The 18672-nt window shown below is 52.9% G+C and overlaps 1 protein-coding gene across 5 annotated transcripts in view; it reads left to right on the top strand.

Annotated features, from left to right (window-relative positions):
• The first annotated feature begins 1537 nt into the window (after positions 1-1537).
• Positions 1538-18672, top strand: part of TCERG1 (transcription elongation regulator 1) — a 29655-nt gene continuing 12520 nt past the window's right edge. The window contains exons 1-12 of one of the 5 annotated variants that reach the window (XM_082063966.1): positions 1538-1715; positions 2596-2821; positions 6021-6173; positions 6376-6613; positions 9118-9360; positions 12906-12968; positions 14166-14366; positions 14877-14992; positions 15917-16002; positions 16272-16432; positions 16714-16780; positions 17917-18052. In XM_082063966.1, coding sequence (XP_081920092.1) covers positions 1630-1715; positions 2596-2821; positions 6021-6173; positions 6376-6613; positions 9118-9360; positions 12906-12968; positions 14166-14366; positions 14877-14992; positions 15917-16002; positions 16272-16432; positions 16714-16780; positions 17917-18052 — 1776 coding nt within the window. In that variant the 5' untranslated portion in view covers positions 1538-1629. Of the gene's footprint in view, positions 1716-2595; positions 2822-6020; positions 6174-6375; positions 6614-9117; positions 9361-12905; positions 12969-14165; positions 14367-14876; positions 14993-15913; positions 16003-16271; positions 16433-16713; positions 16781-17916; positions 18053-18672 lie in introns of all 5 variants that reach the window. The other 4 variants (XM_082063965.1, XM_082063968.1, XM_082063967.1 and 1 more) reach the window with 4 other exon arrangements.

The raw sequence follows: 18672 nt of genomic DNA, 5'->3' as shown, positions 1-18672 counted from the left end.
GGCTGGGGACGCACTGGGACGGGGCGGGACGGGCTGGGACGGGGCGGGACGGGCTGGGACGGGGCGGGACGGGGCGGGACGGGCTGGGACGGGGCGGGACGGGCTGGGACGGGGCGGGACGGGGCGGGACGGGGCGGGACGGGACGGGACGGGGCGGGACGGGCTGGGACGGGGCGGGACGGGGCGGGACGGGCTGGGACGGGGCGGGACGGGCTGAGACGGGCTGGGACGGGGCGGGACGGGCTGGGACGGGGCGGGACGGGCTGGGACGGGCTGGGACGGGGCGGGACGGGCTCGGACGGGCTGGGACGGGGCGGGACGCGCTGGCACCTGGCGGCCCCGGTCACCCACCCAGCTGTCACAAATCCTCACAGCACCAGCGACATCAAACAAAACGTGAATAAAGAAACCAAGCAGCAAGATAAACCCCGTCAGCGCCCGTTTCACACAGCGCCACCGCGAGGGGCCCCGCTGGTCCCGGTGACTTTTATTGTTTCAGAGAAGCCGGCTCTTCTCCGGCGGAGCTGCGGGGCGGGAGCGGCGCTGTCCCGCTGTCCCCTGTCCCGCTGTCTCGCTGTCCCCTGTCCCGCTGTCCCGCTGTCCCCTGTCCCGCTGTCCCCTGTCCCGTTGTCCCCTGTCCCGCTGTCCCGCTGTCCCGTTGTCCCCTGTCCCGTTGTCCCCTGTCCCGCTGTCCCGCTGTCCCGTTGTCCCCTGTCCCGTTGTCCCCTGTCCCGCTGTCCCGCTGTCCCGTTGTCCCCTGTCCCGTTGTCCCCCTGTCCCGCTGTCCCCTGTCCCGCTGTCCCGCTGTCCCGCTGTCCCGTTGTCCCCCTGTCCCGTTGTCCCCTGTCCCGCTGTCCCCCTGTCCCCCTGTCCCGTTGTCCCCTGTCCCGCTGTCCCCCTGTCCCGTTGTCCCCTGTCCCGTTGTCCCCTGTCCCGCTGTCCCCCTGTCCCGCTGTCCCGCTGTCCCGCTGTCCCGCCGTCCCGGGGTTCGCGTGGCGCTCGCGGCTCGTGACGTCAGCGGCACCGCCGAGCTCGCGCGCTCTGTAGCGGCCTCGCACACAGCGCCCCTCTGCGGCCGCGGGACGCGGGGGCAGGCACCGCACCAGCTCCCCATTGGCCGTCCGCACCGTCTTCCGCGCTCGCTCATTGGCTGCTGACGGGTAACAGGGCGTTGCCCCACCCTCGTGCTCCGCCATTGGCTGCTGCTCGAACTCCGCCCCCGGTGACGTACCGGGACGCTTCTGATTTGGGTTGTGTGGTCGGGAGCGCGCCCCAAGCGCGGGCTGTGATTGGTGCATTGGCGCACGAGGTTCCGCCGCTGATTGGGTGTAGCTCCCGTCCTTTCTTTTTTTTTTTTTCTACGGCCTGTTCCGTCCTACGCGAGGCCACTTCCGGTTCTCTCTGCGGGTTACGCCTCACGTGACCCGAGTCGCAAGCGGCGCGGGACGCCCGCGCGCAGCCAATCCCGGCGCGTCTGACTTCCCTCATTCAAAGTCGGCGGGCGCATCGGCCAATTGCAGAGCGCGCCCGCCCCCGCGTGCGCTGACGGGCGTGTGGGGCGGCCAATGGGTCGCGGCGGGGCCTGGCCGGGGCGGCAGCGGCTGCGCTCGGCGGCGCTGCGAGGCGGAGATGGCGGAGCGGGGCGGCGGCGGCGGCGCGGGGGCCGGCGGCGGCGAGGGGGAGGCGGCGGCGGAGCGGTACGGCAGCGAGCTCAGGTACCGGCGGCGGGCGCGAGCTCTGGCGGGGCCGCGGCCTGGCCCGGCCGGCCCGGAGCGGCCTTCCCGCAGCGCTGCCCGCGGGCCCGGCCTGCGCCCGGCGGGGGAGCGGGGGAGCGGGCCGGCGCTGGGCTGGGCCGGGGCCGGGCCGGCGGGCGGGGGCGGGGCGGGCGGCCTGGCGGGAGCTGCTCTCGCCGCCTCCATTTTCTGTCCCCGCGTGCGGCGGCGCTGGGCCGGGTCCCGGGGCCGGGCTGCGGGAGCGGCGGGCGGGGTCCCCGCGCCGGCCGCCGCTGGCCCGGCCCGCTCCCCCGGCCCGGGCGCTGAGCGCGGCGGCCGCTCCGCTCTCGTTCCCTCTTCTCCCTCGGACCGTCGCGGCTCCGAGCGGGGCGCGGGGCTCAGAGCGCAGCGGGCGGCGTGCGCCGGTTCCGGAGCGGAGCGCTGTTTCCGGCGCCTTCCCGGCTCCCGCACAGCCCGGGCGGCGCAGCGGCCAGCGCGGCGGACGGGGCTGGATCGGGAACGGGAGGTGTCCGTACTCCAGACCGGCACTCGTGTTCAGGCAGCGAAGGCCGGGCCGGCCGGGTCAGCGGCGGTGCCGCGGGCGGGAGGCGGCGTGACGCGGGTTCGCAGCGCCCGGCCGCCCCATCTCAGCTCCGGGCTGTTTGTGCCGTGAGTGAAAACTGACACGAGCACTAATAAAGTTGGATTCCAAAGGGGAAGAAACTTGAAGTAGTTGCACACTTAACTTTATTCAATGTTGATTGTTTTCCCACACCCTTTTGATTTTTGTTAGGGTTTTTCCCTGTTTAGTGTGAGAATTTGATTTCCTGCAGCTAAGCAGCAAATGAAAATGAGCTTGGTTTCCCTTTGGCCTCACCCGCAGGATGGCTCAGCAGCAAGCACTGAGGTTTCGCGGCCCAGCTCCCCCGCCGAACGCGGTCATGAGGGGCCCGCCGCCCCTCATGCGACCGCCTCCGCCTTTCGGGATGATGCGGGGTCCCCCTCCACCACCTCGCCCCCCCTTCGGACGCCCTCCGTTTGATCCGAACATGCCTCCGATGCCACCTCCGGGAGGGATCCCTCCACCAATGGGACCTCCACACTTACAGGTAAAGAATGGGACATTCTCTTGGTTTGTTGAGTAGGGATTTAGAGGCTTCTCTCGTTTGTTTTCACACGTGGAAATAATGAGAGACATTCAAAGGGATGAAAAAATAGCAGGGCATGAAAGAAACATACGGCTTCTGTATGGTGTTATAAAACTAATGCGTACCTGTGGTAGGTAAACACAACCTCTTTTGCTCCTGGAGGCAATTCTGCATTGCTTGGTTATGCAGTTGGGTGCGCTCACCAGCAGAGTCGTTACTGAAGCCCGGCATGGTGTGGGTGCCCTGTGGCCGTGCAGAATGCGGGATGGGGCTGTGCACCTTGCAGCAGGCACGGGAGGGACACGTGCGCCTCCGGGCTGATCTGAGCTCTGCCGGCGCGCAGCGGGGCGAGGGGGATGCGCACGGTCTGCCGGGGAGCTGCAGCCGTGTCCCGCAGGCTCCAGCGTGAGCCACACCTGCCGTGGGTGGTTATTATGGTCACCGGGGCTGGCTGGGTGGGCAGGCAGCAACTTTGGGAAGGAGGAGGTGTGTGTTGTTCCAGCACTCTGTTCAGCAGGATGTGTCCTTAGTAGAGCCCCCGGAGTTGTCAACACACTCATCTTGGAAAAATATCTTGAGGGTGTTTGACTGGCACACCTGCAGGTGGCCCTTATGCTGACATCAGTTTACTCTTGACAGAGGGACAGTGCTCTTTATCTTACATTTATTGTTGTGTTTCGTTATTTTTAAAACTGAAGAGCATTCCTTGCACTTCCAGGGGTAGCGCGAGCCTCTTGGGCTCAGGTACGGTAGATTTCAGTCTGTATTTCATGGTGATGTAAGCTAAAGTTCTTCTGCCTACTTTTCAGAGGTTCAGAGGGTTGGAAAGGTACGACATGTTTGTGAGTAAGAAATGTGTTATTTAATAGCACTGTAGGAGCGCAGTGCTGTCGGTGCGACTGCTCTGTGGGACAGCAGCGGGCCTGCGAGGAGCTGAATCGTTCGTGTGGTTTGTAAATAATGGTTTAAATCTGCTGTTTGTCATAGACTAGTGAAAACGTCAGTGCTGTGAAGTGTATTTTAAATTGTGGGGCTGTGGGCACGATGGACAGAGTGTGCTGCCGTGGGCCGTTTCCTGGTGCTTTAGGCCCGGCTTTGTGCTGGTGTTCAGCAGCGGGGCTGCGGGAGCGTTGCCCACGCTGCTCCTGCTGCAGGTTCAGCGCACAGCTCTGCACGGCGGGCTGAGAGGAACCAGAGAAGCAGTGAGAGCAGGAACAAGGACCTAAGTTTAATTTTGTGTGCTGTCACCATCCTGAGCACGAGATTTCAAGAAGAATCAGCGTGTGTTGTCCATAGCAGTTCTCCCTCCATCTTCTCGAAGGTAAAGGTGCTGTTAGAACCTGGAGTGCTCAGGGAGCTGTGCGGTAGCTGTTCATCACCCTGGTTCTCAGCCGAACCAAAGTCCCGCAGAGCTGCAGACTGAAACAGCCCGTGTGCGGGATGCGAACAGCCCCGCTCCCCTCACTGTCCTCTTTTCTCTTCACTCAGCACTAGGGGCCGTGTTCCATGGTGCGTTTCCATGTTCAGCCTACATTTATTTACAACTGTTTCCACCTACCGTGCCCTTCCTCTGGTGCTTTCTGATTCATGGCTGAATTTTTCATGCAGTGTCAGCACTGTGCTCTGCTCCGCACCAAATATTTGGTTTTTAGCTTCTCATCCTGCTCCTGCTGCGAGGGGAGACACGGCACTGGCAGGTCCTGTGGTGGCGATGGAGGCGAGGGTGCGGTGGAGCAGGGCCAGGGTGTTGTGGGCCCCTCGGTGCTCCCAGCGCCGCCCTGCGACCCTCCAGCCCCTTTTTGGGTACAGCAGCAACAGCAGGACAGACATGAGCTTGCCGGGTTCTTGTTACAGGTTCTAGAGCAGTGAAGAGAAAGAGCTCATGGCCAACTGGAGGAGCTATGGAGAATCAAGGAAGGCGAGAAAGGCTATAGTGACCTTAGTGGCTTTTTTGTTTGAGTTCTGTCCGTGTGCTCTTGACTTCCTTTATAAGAGTATTTAACAGAAATCAGAGTTGGTACATGAATTTTAAAAGCAGTTTAAAATATTTCTCTTACAGCAGAAATGTTGGTCCTGGGGAAGTTTCTGAAAGCAGGCAGAGGCAGCCAGAGAGCGAGGCCGTGGCACGTGGCACGTGGCACGTGCCCGAGCCGGCCGGGCGACCGCCGCTCTGGAGCGGGGGCGGCTCGGGGCCCGAGTCCCCGGTTCCCGTGACCCGGCTGTGCTGCGCGGTCCCAGCGCGCGGGGCCCGGTCCTGCCCGGGCGGGGTGCGAGGCTGGACGGGGTGCGCCGGGAGCTGTTCTGGCCTTGCCTTTGTGGAGGGGAATCTTTGACTCACAAGTTCAGCTCGAACTGGAGTGATGGAGATAATTGGGTCAGCTGTAGGTGTATGCAGAACAAGTTAAAGAACTCGGTGGATTTTATCGACTCATTTTTAGAGGGAGATGCTCACTATACTTGTTACGCACAGGAAATTTCAGGACAGTCCAAATAGGCAGGTAAAATAAAATAACTTAGTGTACCTTGAATTAGAAAGCAGGCGTTCAGACTTTCAGGTGACAGTGCTGCACGGGGCAGTGCTGGATTTCTTATGATGATGTAATCATGAAAATGTCATTTGATGGTTATATTAGTTTTTTCTTAAATTCGCACCAGTTAGAATTTTAGTTAACGGGAAATCGCAAGGTATAGTGGATTGTATGAAATCTGCTGCTCTGCTATGCTGATAAATTGGAAGCTTACTCGTAATTGTTTTTAATGTGCCTGTTTCTTCGCTGGCAGGGTCACTGTGTAGCCGGTGTGTCTGATGCACAGCTGGGAGGTCCGAGGGGCAGTTCTTCAGGAGCAGCTCTTCCATTCTCTCTCACATTGGGATATTTTCTCCTTTTCAGGAGAGCAGTTTTCTCTCACCCCACTCCTTTTCGTGCCCCGTTTTCTGATGTTGACGTTTATGTTGGCATCTCGGATGTGAAGCTCTTGCTGCAGCTGCTCTGCCGGAGTTGGTGGCTTGTCAGGAGGTGCCACCTCTGGACTGGTGGCATCAGATTGTTAAAGAAGCTCTTGGGACTGGGAGAATTAAAATTGGTCTAGTTGTGCTGTCTGGTGCTCTGAGAAAGGAAAGCTCTGCTTATTCTGGTCGTTCTTGTCGTTACATCTCTAGAGACCACCGTTCATGCCTCCTCCCATGGGCAGCATGCCACCGCCTCCGGGTATGATGTTCCCTCCAGGGATGCCGCCCGTCACCGCCCCGGGAGCACCAGCGATGCCCCCAGCTGAGGAGATCTGGGTGGAAAACAAAACTCCGGATGGGAAGGTGAGCTGGTGACCAGAGCAACGAGGTGACGGGTGTTTGCTGCCCTGGGGAGCGTTGTCACGTACAGTCTTGTGCTGTGGTAAAATCCTACGCTCCTGTCTGTCCTCTTATTAGTTATTTTTACAACAGGAGCAACCGGACCATTTGTAAATGCTTCTCCTGCAGATAAGCAGTTGTTTGATGTGGCATTCTTAAATCGTAGGTGTATTTCTATAACGCGCGGACACGCGAGTCGGCGTGGAGCAAGCCGGACGGGGTGAAGGTGATCCAGCAGTCGGAGCTGACGCCGATGCTGGCGGCGCAGGCACAGGCCGTGGGCGCCTCCACACCCACCACCAGCAGCCCCGCGGCCGCAGCCTCGCCGTCCACCTCCTCCAGCACGCCGGCCTCCTCCACCTCCACCACCACCACCGCCACCTCGGGCTCGCAGACCATCTCCAGTGAGTACCGGGCGGCGCGGGGGTGCTGCCGGGGAGGTACCGCACCGGGAACTTGCTCTCCAGGAGGAAGCTGTTTGCACAGGAAGTGGAGTATGAGTCTAGAGTACAGTGTTTAATCCAGAAGAACAAGCAAACGTTCCCCCACCAGTCTGAAAGTTACTCCGTCAGAGCAGCACTGAATTGGGATGCAGCCTTTGTCTTTAGGTCTTTGTAGATTTTTCTTCTGCTGTTATCACATAATCTCAAAGCTATTATTCATCCCTTTAAGTAAAGCGAAATTGTTTTTAAAGGTATGTCAGAAGCAAAGTTAATTTGAGGTAGGAGTTAGAGTTGTAGCATTTCCTCTTTGTTTCCAAAGAGGCCTCTGTTGCTGCAGAGGCTGGATCTTGGTGTGCTGCTGCTGGGCAGCACAGAATTGCCTGGGTGAGGGACAGAGCTAGCTGCTGCTGCTGCGTTACTTTTATTAGTATTATTCTCCTGATTTAAGGCTCATTTGCTAGAGCTGCAGGAAAGAGGAAAAAGAAAGTAATTAGAGCCATTATAGTTGCCTCAGTCCTTGGAATAATAGTCTGAAGATCACTGCTATTTATGTGGGCTGAGCCTTTGCTTTTAAGGCTTTTCCAGCTGAGGGAGCCTCCAGAGGAAAGAGGACTGAGCTTAGGCAGCGTGCACGTAGCGTACGTTTATACCGAGCGTCTGCACACAGCACAAACAGGCTGATGTATGCTGTGCTTGGGCATACACGTGCTCACAGAGTGCCTCACGTGCAGAGCGTCTGCAGGCGCAGCTGCCGCGCCCTGGCTCTGTCAGCACCGGGGCCAGTGTGGCGCAGGGCCGCGGGCTCCGGTGCTGCCGCGGGCTCCGGTGCTGCCGCGGCCCCGCAGCTCCGGTTCCGCAGTGGGGATCAGTGGCTGCACCGGCTCAGGGAGCATGCAGAGCAGGAGCAGCTGCTGAACTGCTGCAGCTCCAGCTGTAGTGTCTAGTACATCCCCTGCAATTATTTAATGTGCTTCCTGTAACGGGTGAGACAAGTCATGCTTAACTCACCATTTAACCCAAACTCTGTGTATGAAAGGGAGTCAGATCTACGCACCCCCAAATGATGTGTTCAGTTAACTCTGGAGCGAGGACAGATCATTAGAGCAGCAAATACTTTGTATTGCTCAAAGGATTTTAGGACTTTTATTTAATTTGGAAGGTAACTTAATACTGCGTTCAGCTACTTTGTTGAAACATGGTGTAATTGAAGCACTCTGGTGAGTGGCAAGAACCGGGCAGGAGCTGAACCCGGGCGTCTGGCCGATGCCGGCTCAGAGGACCGGCCCTGCAGTTGCGGTAGCGCTGTGCGCACCTTCTCTGAGCAGAATTTCCTAATATCGGACGCTGAGAGTCTGTTCCACTTCTGCCTGTTCTACCCGCTGAACTTTGTCTTTGCTTTAAGAACTGTTACTGTTGGTGTCTGTGCCTAGGTGATAAAATTCTGCCATTTAAAATAATTGTATAACTCCCAGACTTGGCCTGTAAAAACCCTGGGACTTCTGGCTGAGCTTCGTTCTTGGCTGGTACTGATTTGCCTCAGGTCTTACAACAAATCACATACTGACTGTCTGCTCTGTTTCCCTACATTTTAGGCAGTGCGAAGAACTTGCACCCTTCCTGAAACACAAATCAAAAATCTTTATTTAAATATATGTTAATGCTGGTATGTTATTGGGAATGCTTCTGGTAGTCATTAAATACTAGGGACAATGCACATATATGTGTCCGTATATAACACAGTCATAAGTTGGCGTGATTTCTCTTTTGTTATTAGCTGGTTTTCACAGCAGCTCCTCGCCCCCCAGTCCCGCAGTGAGCGCTGTAAGGGCGCCGCTGAGCTCAGCCGGGCGCTCTGGTTCCTGTTCGGCAGTGCTTTACCGCACAGCACCGGTCGTTCTCGGTGCGGTGCTGACTGTGGCCATGCTGCAAGACGACACAATGGAATGCTAGTAGCGCATTTTCCCACTGGGAGGCACTGAAGACCAGGAAAGCTCTTGCAGCTTCTGAACAAAAGCACTTACTTTCCTTTTCCTTGCTGATTTCCACGTTTTTAATTGGCGTTTTTCCATTCTTGGCTCACCGTTGATAAGCACAGTTTTAGACACTGTCATGCACACGCTCTGCCATTATTGTTAAAAAGCAGAACCTGTGTTCATTTAATGTAAGAACGATCTTTTCCCATTTGATACAGGGGCTGTTTGTCCTTGGTACACCCTTGCTACTGCTGTACCGACTTGGCAGCTGTCAAGAGTGGGCCAAAGTAAAATTGGAAATTGACTTTCTGTGTGAATATTTAATGCTACAGAGAAGGCAAAGTGGTTTTTGTCTAAGGGTGTCTTCTGCTGATGATACATATCTAAGCATATCTGCTGATATAAGGTCTGTTGGGAAACAGAGCCAGTATGTTTGCAGCAAGTGTATTGTAGCGTGTAAGATACAAGGTGTTCTTTGTTTTTTTTTATCAGCACCCACCACACAAGACCAGAGCCCGAGCTCGGGTGTTTCAGTTGCCACCCCATCAGTCAGTGTTTCAACCTCTGCTCCTTCTGCTACACCTGTGCAGACTGTTCCCCAGCCAGTCCCACAGACATTGCCTCCTGCAGTGCCTCATGCGGTGCCGCAGCCAACTGCAGCAATTCCTGCTTTTCCACCAGTAATGGTACCTCCATTCCGTGTCCCCCTTCCCGGCATGCCTATTCCACTTCCAGGTAAATTGGCAAACTGTGATTGTCGTGTCCGCTACATGTCCATGTTGTCGATTTGTTTGCACTCATGTGTCCACTGTGTACGGAACTTGCCTGAATCCTCTCCACTCAGAGTATTTTCCAAAGAATTCAGGGTTAGCAGACAGACTTTTTAAATAACAAAGAACACGAAATTTTTTTGACTTCTAGTTCTTTGATGTGAGAAAACAGCTGTGTTTAAACACGTAAACCTTTTCCTCTTAGATTATAGGAAAAGATAAGAATTGCGCTAAACACTTCTTAATCTCATGGCGTGTGTCTTATCTTGTCATCCTATTAAAAAAAAGAGAGAGAGGTGCTGGACAGAATCCATATGTGACTGAGAACATTGTATTTCACTAATTGCAGTATTGCCATGATTTTTTTCTACTTGCTAGATTTAGAGCTTAAGTCTTGTGCATAAATATTTATTAGGACATGGATTATGGCCAAAATAAATTAAAATGAACTGATGTATTTGTAAGCAGAAAAGATTGCCGTTCGAGGCGCTACCCCAAATGGTGCTGGGTGTCCCCAGTTCTCTTGGTTTGCAGCTCTCAAGTACGATGCTGAATGCAGATGCAGAACGCTGAGGTGTTAGTGCAGGACCATAACGAGGGCGTTCAAGACGTTAGGGTGTTATTTGTAGGCTTTAGATGTTGAAAGTATCAGATGGCAGCCCACTGCTGCCTGGTAAATCACATTTTCTTAAGTTTTTGTAAAATATTTAGATCTATAAGGAACCAGCTTTGGGCTGGCCAAATTTTGGACTCAGCAACTTGTAATTGCTGCAGAGGTTTTCCAAAGTGGTCAGTAAAGCTGCTCGTTGGTTAATTACCATCTCAGCTGAGTTCCCGCCCCAGTGCAAAAGTAATTAGTGGTTTTTCAGTGTGCAGCAGCACTGAATGTCCACCCGGAGCTGCCGGTTTGCTGCTGCAGAGGGAGGCGCGAGGCTGCGCCTGCACCGGTGCCAGCAGCGCCCGCCCGGAGCCGGGCAGCAGCCGCGTCCTGCTGGGCTCAGCGCGGGCGAGCGAGGCGGCCGGGCCCGCGGCACCGATCCTGCGCAGACGGAGGACACCCCGCGTCCGGCCGGCGCGCTGGGCCAGCAGCGATCCCGCAGAACGCTGCTTGGGTAGGGGATGTAAGCGCAAGGTAGTTAACATGGGTATTAGTCCTGCTAACTAGGAGAGAGGATCAACTTGGAGTTGCCTCTGCTTTTAGGATAGTCCTCTAAAATAACTGGGCAAAGCTACTTTAATCTGTAATTTGCTTGAAAAGGAAACTCATTTTAAGACAGGAAGAAAATACTATTCTGAACGTGATGTTCAAAGCTGGACAAAACCTGGGTGAAAGATAGAGGGAGAGTTGTGATGTCTGTGTAGTTGCGAGGTGTGGAAGAACAGAACGGGTTAAGCCCTCGTGGCCGGCTGGGCGTCCTCAGCTGCCAGTTCTGCCGTCCAGCGAGGGGTCAGCAGGGAGTGGAGGGTCTGCAGTGCCGTGGAGGGATTTAACCACCTGCTCAGGTAGCACGTGGGTGGCCAGAACAGCAGAGAAGGGTGCTGGTGAAACTGGATTTACTGGGCTGTGCGCTGGCCTTGGGTTTTTTCCTAAGCTCAGTCAAAAAGTAGTGCAACGCAGAAGGAAAAACAGTGCAACAACATCCATCTTCTCCTCCTTAAACTCGTTTTTGAAAAAATTGTCAGGAATTTCCCGGTAGCAGCTGTAGATCTGCCTGTCCTGCCTCCCCAGCGATTCGAGCCGTGGGGCTGAGCCCCCAGCCAGGCCTGCGCCGCCCCAAACAGCCGAGTCACATCAGCCCGGCTGGAGGTGGTTCTCATGCTTTATAAACGCTGTAAAGGAAAGGAAACCTTTAAAATATTTGACAGTAACAGGAAACTAAAGAGAAGTGAAAATGCCTTCATGGCAGCGTAGGTGAAGTCAGAAAGGCTCGTTTCTGGTGTTGACGGCAGCAGGTGCAGGGTCAGCCAGGTTGCTGCCGGTAGCAGAGACAGAGCTGTGAACACGCCATCGACACATGATCTCAAATTCAATCTCTGCATTACACTGTAGTAAGACGGAACAATGGAAGAGTTGATTAATGATATCTCATAATCTCAGATCTTAAAAAGTAAGTCTGCTTTCTCTTAATTCATGCGTTCAAAGTTAGCTGTGTGTTCGGGAGGGAGCTCGGCAGAGGAAACAGCTCGGGTGTTTGCTGGGTCGCGTCTGCGCTGCAGCGTCTCTGGTTCCGCGGGCCCGCAGATGCCGTTATTCATGCTGACCCACTTGGAACACATGCTGTAACTTCCTTAACAAAACGAATTGTCAGATTCATTTCCAAGTACATAACATGAAGCCCCCCCCAAATTTAGCCAAACGCTTCATTCAGTGCTGTTCGAGTCAATGTTTTTGTGTCTCAATTCATACTATTTTTTACAAAATCAGTTTTGGATTCTATAATTGAAATTATTATTAAAGAACATTACAATTCTGTCTTATCACAAATATTTTTTAAAATAAATTGGCAGTATTTTTTTATGCTTTCCATACTAGATCCGTAATGGAGAAAAATATAAATGACTTTGGTTGTAAACACAGGGGTTTAATTTCACTTTGCACTGGAGGATTTGCAGCCTCAGCTGACGGAACTGGAACCGTTTAAGGTGAAGCCTGTGGAGCGTTTCAGTTTCCGAGTGCCCAGACCGGCCGCTTTCCTTCCACACCCTCAGCGCAGGTTTTTGGAGGCGCGTTCCCTTACCCCTGTCTAATTTCCTACTGAATTTTGCGTCTAATTGAAGAGGATTAGACGCTTCCCTCTTTGTGGCCTTTCTGTGTCGTTTCCTAACGAGCCGGAGAGCAGAGCAGTGCATGATGATGCCTTTTTGAGCGCTAGCAACGCTGCTTTTAGAGCATTTTTCAGCTCGTGACATCCTTGATAATGAAAACTAAAGATGATGCTTGCTGCCACTGGCCTAGTGCAGCCTCGTGTCCCTCTGTTTGCAGCTTCATTGCTTTTCCTTCCTTTTCCCCCTTCTTCCGCCTCCAGCCTTTCCGTAACGCCCTCAGCTTTCCCCCGGCTTGGCCTCGGCTTTGGCCCTGCCGCGCCTTGCTGGGCTGGGCTCAGGCCTGTCCCGCGCCCGCCCCGCGGCAGCGCTGGGAGGGCAGAGCCCGTGGGCTCCGCTCTGCGAGCCGGGTCTGCCCGAGCCGGGTCTGCCCGAGCCGGGTCTGCCCGAGCCGGGCGCGGGAGAGCCCCTGCCCAGCGCCGGCGACAGCCCCGCTCCCCCTCCCGTGAACTTAAACCCCTGAGTCTCCAGTGAAATGCCTTTTTCCTTTTGAATGGTGTCCCAGTAATTCGCTAAACAGCTGGTTTCATGTAGGCAGAGACTGTTGCTGCAGCTTAAAATCAGTTTTCTATTTGATCTGGCTGAAAGTGTTGGAGCGCAGCGGTTCCGTCTCTTGGCGGGAGCCTCTCCGGGCGGCAGCAGGAGCGCCCTGGCCGCGTCCCAACTGCTTGCTTGTCCGTTTTGCAGGTGTAGCAATGATGCAAATAGTCAGCTGCCCGTATGTAAAGACAGTCGCTACCACCAAGACCGGTAATTTTCCAAACCATCTTAGTTCGTTTTGTCTGTAAGTTGGCATGGTAGTGAATGTTGGTGTTTATCTTTTATTTATTTATTTGCTTCCCCAACTGAATGACTCTATATACTTTATTTTCAAACCAGTATAAATGCAAATATCTCATTTGGCCAGGAAATAACTTTCCCAAGTAACTGTTAGCGTGAGCTTATTTCATACGGAAAGTCCAGCCCGGTTTTCTGTAGCCACTGAGTTGTGTAGTAACTGTATCTCTCCATGCCCATCCTCCTCAGTTTTTAGTTTGTGTGTGTGGATTTTCGTTCTCCCACCTCACGCGTGTGACATGGTTGTGCTCGCATGTTGGTGTGCGTGTGCGTCTTAGTGTAAATCTGCATCTTTCAAACTGTGCATTTAAGAAAAGTCATTTACTAAGAATATCGTATGGCACTGTGTAATGTGTGCTTTTCCCTTAGTTTAAAAAACAGACTTTTTAATATAAATGTTAAAAGCTCAAAGTCATGACCTTGTAGTTCTAGTTCTATCCAGTTTGTTCTTCTAGAACTTGTCATTCAGAGTATGTTCAGTATATCAGTTTTGTTGGGACAAGTACATAAATACTGGACAGTGTAGTATTCTGGCTTGCTCTAGATATTTACTTGCCATTTTGCTTTAGGATGTGAATATTGTTTTTCCAATCGGTGAGCAGTATTAAACCAAACTGCCACCATCTGAGATCGTTTCAGTCTCAGCAGTTTTTGTGCAAGTCTGAATTAATGTCAAATTTTAAAGTCAGGAGTTAAGGTTTGTCAGGGTTCTGCTCTGCATGACGTGGCTCAAATTCAAGCCACTCTTGTCTCTTTTTCAAGAGCAATGGGAATATCTCTTAAAATGACAGTATATTTTTTAAATGGTTGTTAGCTATAGAGATCTATTAAAGACTCTTTAAATAGAGCACGAAATTTTGAAGCATTAAAGCAAATGTCTAAAAACTAAGAAGCTTTGTGCTCTGCAGATTACACATGACTCAGCTAGAAAGGTTTTTGGTTTGCCCGGTGCCGCGGGCGCTGCTGGTGGCACCGCGCAGGAAGGGAGCTCAGGCGCAGCCCTGCGGTGCCTCAGGTGTCTGCTCGTGGCGCTGCCGTGTGTGGTGTGTGAGGCGCTGCCGCTCGCCGCCGCGCCCCTCACTGGCCCGCCGCTGTGCTGTGTTGTTCCAGGCGTGCTGCCGGGCATGGCGCCCCCCATCGTGCCCATGATCCACCCCCAGGTGGCCATCGCCGCCTCCCCCGCCGCGCTGGCCGGGGCTGCGCCCGTCTCCGAGTGGACCGAGTACAAAACCGCCGACGGGAAGACCTACTATTATAACAACAGGACGCTGGAGTCCACCTGGGAAAAGCCCCAGGAGCTCAAAGAAAAAGGTACTTCTTTTTATTTAATATTCCAGGCAGAATTGCTTAGACCGTCAGTGATTGTGTTTGCAAAGGGGAACGAGAGTATCTCTAATGCCTGATCTCCCTTACGAATGTTTTGAAATCCTGATTGTAAGTATCCATTTGGGTTGCTTTTGAGTCTGAAGATTAGTTTGTTTCCCACTGTATTGTAGGAGTATTTGGTTCTACAGTAGCTTCCAAGTCGGTGACACTTGGGTCAATGTGTGCTTCCACTTTGCATACTCACATATTTGCGAAGATCCCAATTGCAGAAGCCTGGAAAGTGAGGGAAAATCCAGTTATTCTAAAGACTTTAAAGCAGGGAAGAGTGAGATCATTGAAATGCTAAATTTCAGATATTCAGAACCCAGGATTTGGAACGTGAGCAGAAAGTAAATTATCTCCCCCACCTGCATCCCTAAGTCACATTCTGCTCGTATTTTGTGACAATTCGTTATGGTTTCTTACAATACTAAGGAGAATTCTACCTTTATTCAGAAAAAATGGAAGAGAAGATTAAAGAGCCAAGTAAAGAACCTTCGGAGGAGCCTTTACCGATGGAGACGGAAGAGGAAGAGCCAAAAGAAGAGCCTCTGAAGGAGCTGATGAAGGAGGTAAAGCCCTTGCCCCCCGGCCAGCGGGGCAGCCGTGGCGGCTCTGCCCTCGCGCCGTGGGGCTGCGCCTGTGCCCCCGGCCGCCCGTGCTTTACGTGAGAAAAGAGACATACGCGTTATGTGAGTGAAGAAGTTAGCAAGAACGTGGGAAAACGTTAGCTGATTACCCAGACCTGCGTTCTCTCACTGATTTTAAGGTGTTCAGGAAAATGAAACTTGTCCTGAATGTTGGAAACCTAAAGCTGCTGCGTCCTCCGTGTCTGTTAGGAACACATCCTAGAAAATGTCTGTGGTGTTTGCACTGCAGTAAGCGAAATTAACTTCTTTCTTCTAAGGCACTTTGTCATGCCGAGGAAGCGTAGCTCTTGTAGAGCTAAGGTGTTTGTATAAAAAACAAAGCTTTTATACTGACTTCTGTGACTTCAATGTACTCAGGCAAAAGCACAGAACTCAGTTGCTGTGTTTTATTACCGCTCTACCTGGTTTACTTTTGAACTTGTCGCTAGTTTGCTTATTTCTGCTGCAAAGGTTGTTGCAGAGGTTTTGCTTCGTCATACTCTGTGTTTCAGTTTCAAGTAGTTTAATTTGAAGGATAAATCACCATTTCCTTGTGAGAAACATCACCCTTTCCCTGTATTCAGGGATTCACACTGGTCCAGGAAGGCGTTGAAATGAGGGTTCAATGAAGTCGAGGTTAAGGGAGCGCTGAGACGTTTTCTGAATTGAGATTTTGAAGACCAGTTGCTGTCTGTGTGTTGCAGTTCCAATGCCTGTGTTTTAAGCATGGATGAGGTGTGATTGTGAGCTGGTTTCTAGCATCATTTCCAAAGATATTTGCTTGTTTCAAACAAGTTGGTTACTTTATAATACATAATTAACTAGCTGTCTTTGCCCCATCCTGTAACTTGTTTTTCCCTCGAGGAGCCAAAAGAGGAGGAGATGACTGAAGAAGAAAAGGCAGCTCAGAAGGCCAAGCCGGTTGCGACCACCCCTATTCCGGGCACCCCGTGGTAGGTGACGCGTTTCCCCCGTCCTGCGGGCGGGTGGGCAGAGCGGGCGGCCGCGGGTGCACGTCTGTCCTGGGCTGTCTGTCCGAGTGCCGCCGCTTCCCCGGCCCTGTCCGCACGCTGCCAGCGCTCGCCGCGGTGGGTGCTGCGGGTGCGGTCTCTGTGCCGCACGCGGCGTCGCGTGAGCCGCGTTACATATGGATTCCATATCCCAGCCCCTTTGTCTGCCGCTGATTCCTCCTGAGCTGGTACCAATTGCCGTCTGTCCCCAGGTGTGTGGTGTGGACGGGTGACGAGCGCGTGTTCTTCTACAACCCGACCACCCGGCTCTCCATGTGGGACCGACCAGACGACCTCATTGGAAGAGCCGATGTGGACAAAATTATCCAAGAACCGCCTCACAAAAAAGGAATGGAAGAAGGAAAAAAACTGAGTAAGAGCCATCTCACTGCCTTCTTAAAAGTCTGAATATAATTTATCACTTACTTTGTGCTGATTCCCAAAACTAGTAACATTTAAATAAGTGAAGGAAACGTAAGGACATATGGAGAAATGTCTATAGCCTTGGAATTCAAGAAGGCTGGTGGGAATGCAGATTTGTACACCCCACACTGTTGCTGCCCACGTTGTCCTCTGTTTTGCATACGGCTTCATTTGTGATTTACAAACTTTTCATAAAGACAAAATCTAACGTATTGTTGAAATTTGTTACAGTTAGAGAAGAGCATGAATCTACAGAGGAAGCAAATGAAGATGAGCCCATTAAAATTAAAAAGCGCAAGTAAGTTTGCTTTTTCTATAGTAAGTAATCTGTGCAGAAAAAGAAAGGTTTTCGTCTGGGTGGTGTGGATGCTGTTGTGTTCAGCAGAGCGAACGGGAGCTCACGGCACTGGTGAACAGTCGTCAGCGCTCTGGTGTTTCAGCAGCTCCAGGATTTGATATTCACGTATAGAGGAAACAGCATCTCCTTTGGAAATAATTTGGAATGGAAATAAGTGGTATAAGTTGCTGAAAACAAGGAATATTTTGAGTGCAGTTTATCCGAAATAGTTTGCTTCTGTTGCCTGTTTATCCAGCTTGTGAATTTCCGTGCAGAGGATTTTGTTGCCAAAAGATCCGGCAATCTAGATTTTCCTAATGATTACTGTGTTTTTGCTCTATAAAGGTTTGAGGTTTGTTAGGCCTTTGGGTCCGTTCTGCCTGTTGGACGCGCTGTGTGTCACTGTGCTCTGGGTTACACTGGTGTTGCAGAAGTGCTTTCACCGGTTCGGTTGTTGTGTGCTCCTCAGGACCATCACAGAGCTCTTGCCACTGGGGCTCTGAGTTTGTGTGTGGGAGGGGGCGCATGCACTCTCAGTAAACAATTGCACAGTCCAGGGGTGGACGGATGGATGGATGGATGGATGGACAGATGGATGAATGGATGGAGGCTTCACCAGTGTCACAGCGTTTTCTCTGGTAATAGCTGTGAGGTGTTCCAGTCTGAAGTGGCTCCACAGACGGAGTCTTTCGCAGAGCCTCGTGGTGCTGAGTGCACATGAGCAATGAGCGCAGCTCCTGCAGAACGTGTTGTGTGTCTGCGTGGACTCCTTGGAGTCGCTGGTTGGCGCGGGAATTGCTGAGGATGCCTGGTGCTGAGCTCTCGCTCTGCCGGTCTGAGGGAGCGATGGCCTGTGCGGGTTGTTGAGCCTGCAGCTCAGGTTTCATCCCTTCTGCCCGGCCGAGCCTGGCTCTAACGCCGGGGGCCGAGCCTGGCTCTAACGCCGGGGGCCGAGCCTGGCTCTAACGCCGGGGGCCGAGCCTGGCTCTAACGCCGGGGGCCGAGCCTGGCTCTAACGCCGGGGGCCGAGCCTGGCTCTAATGCCAGGGGCCGAGCCGGTGCCTCTGCAGTCACACAGCGCCTGTGATTGTTTTCAGGAAGGATGACAACAAAGACATGGATTCGGAGAAGGAGGCCGCCATGGAAGCTGAAATCAAGGCGGCGCGTGAGAGAGCCATTGTGCCGCTGGAGGCGCGGATGAAGCAGTTCAAGGACATGCTTCTGGAGAGAGGGGTCAGGATCAGCGGGGGGCGGCGGGGGGGCTCCGGCACTGCGGGCCACGCTGAGCCATTCAGCACCGCGGTGCTGTGCATGAACAGACCCATCTCTTCCTCTGCGTAACGCACGCGTTTGGTACAAAACTCCCCGTTTCCAAGTGTTACGATTCTAGCAAAGTTTAGATTTCTAAGAAACTGAAATTATTTTAACCTGTTTTTCCAAGTTAAGTAGCTGGTTAATTGAAAGCTGCCATTGAAAATAAATAGGACACCCAAACTGCACACATCCTTAATGTTTTTGAAACATTCCTACACGATAAAAGCTGTAAGTTCCACTGTAATCTGTACATTCTTATCCTTAAATAGGAGACTTCTTGCTTTTAGTTAACTAAATTTGAAATCTGGTTGATACCAATCAGTTTCCATAGGTAAATTAGGCTATTAGAATATAAATGTATGTAATAATTTCAGAATACTGGAGGTGGTTCCAGCTGCAGCTTTCGTTTAGTTTCAGTGGCTGGATTTTATGGGATAGTTTTAATACAACTTATTTAGGACGAGCTCAAACATGCTTAGATCAATGCCTTTTGTAGCAGGACTGTTTGAAACGTGTGGAGCAGGCACGGGACAGGAACA

This window comes from Streptopelia decaocto (assembly GCF_964273445.1).
Source record: "Streptopelia decaocto genome assembly, chromosome: 12".
Classification (NCBI taxonomy): domain Eukaryota; kingdom Metazoa; phylum Chordata; class Aves; order Columbiformes; family Columbidae; genus Streptopelia; species Streptopelia decaocto.
This window is presented reverse-complemented; position numbering and strand designations above follow the sequence as displayed.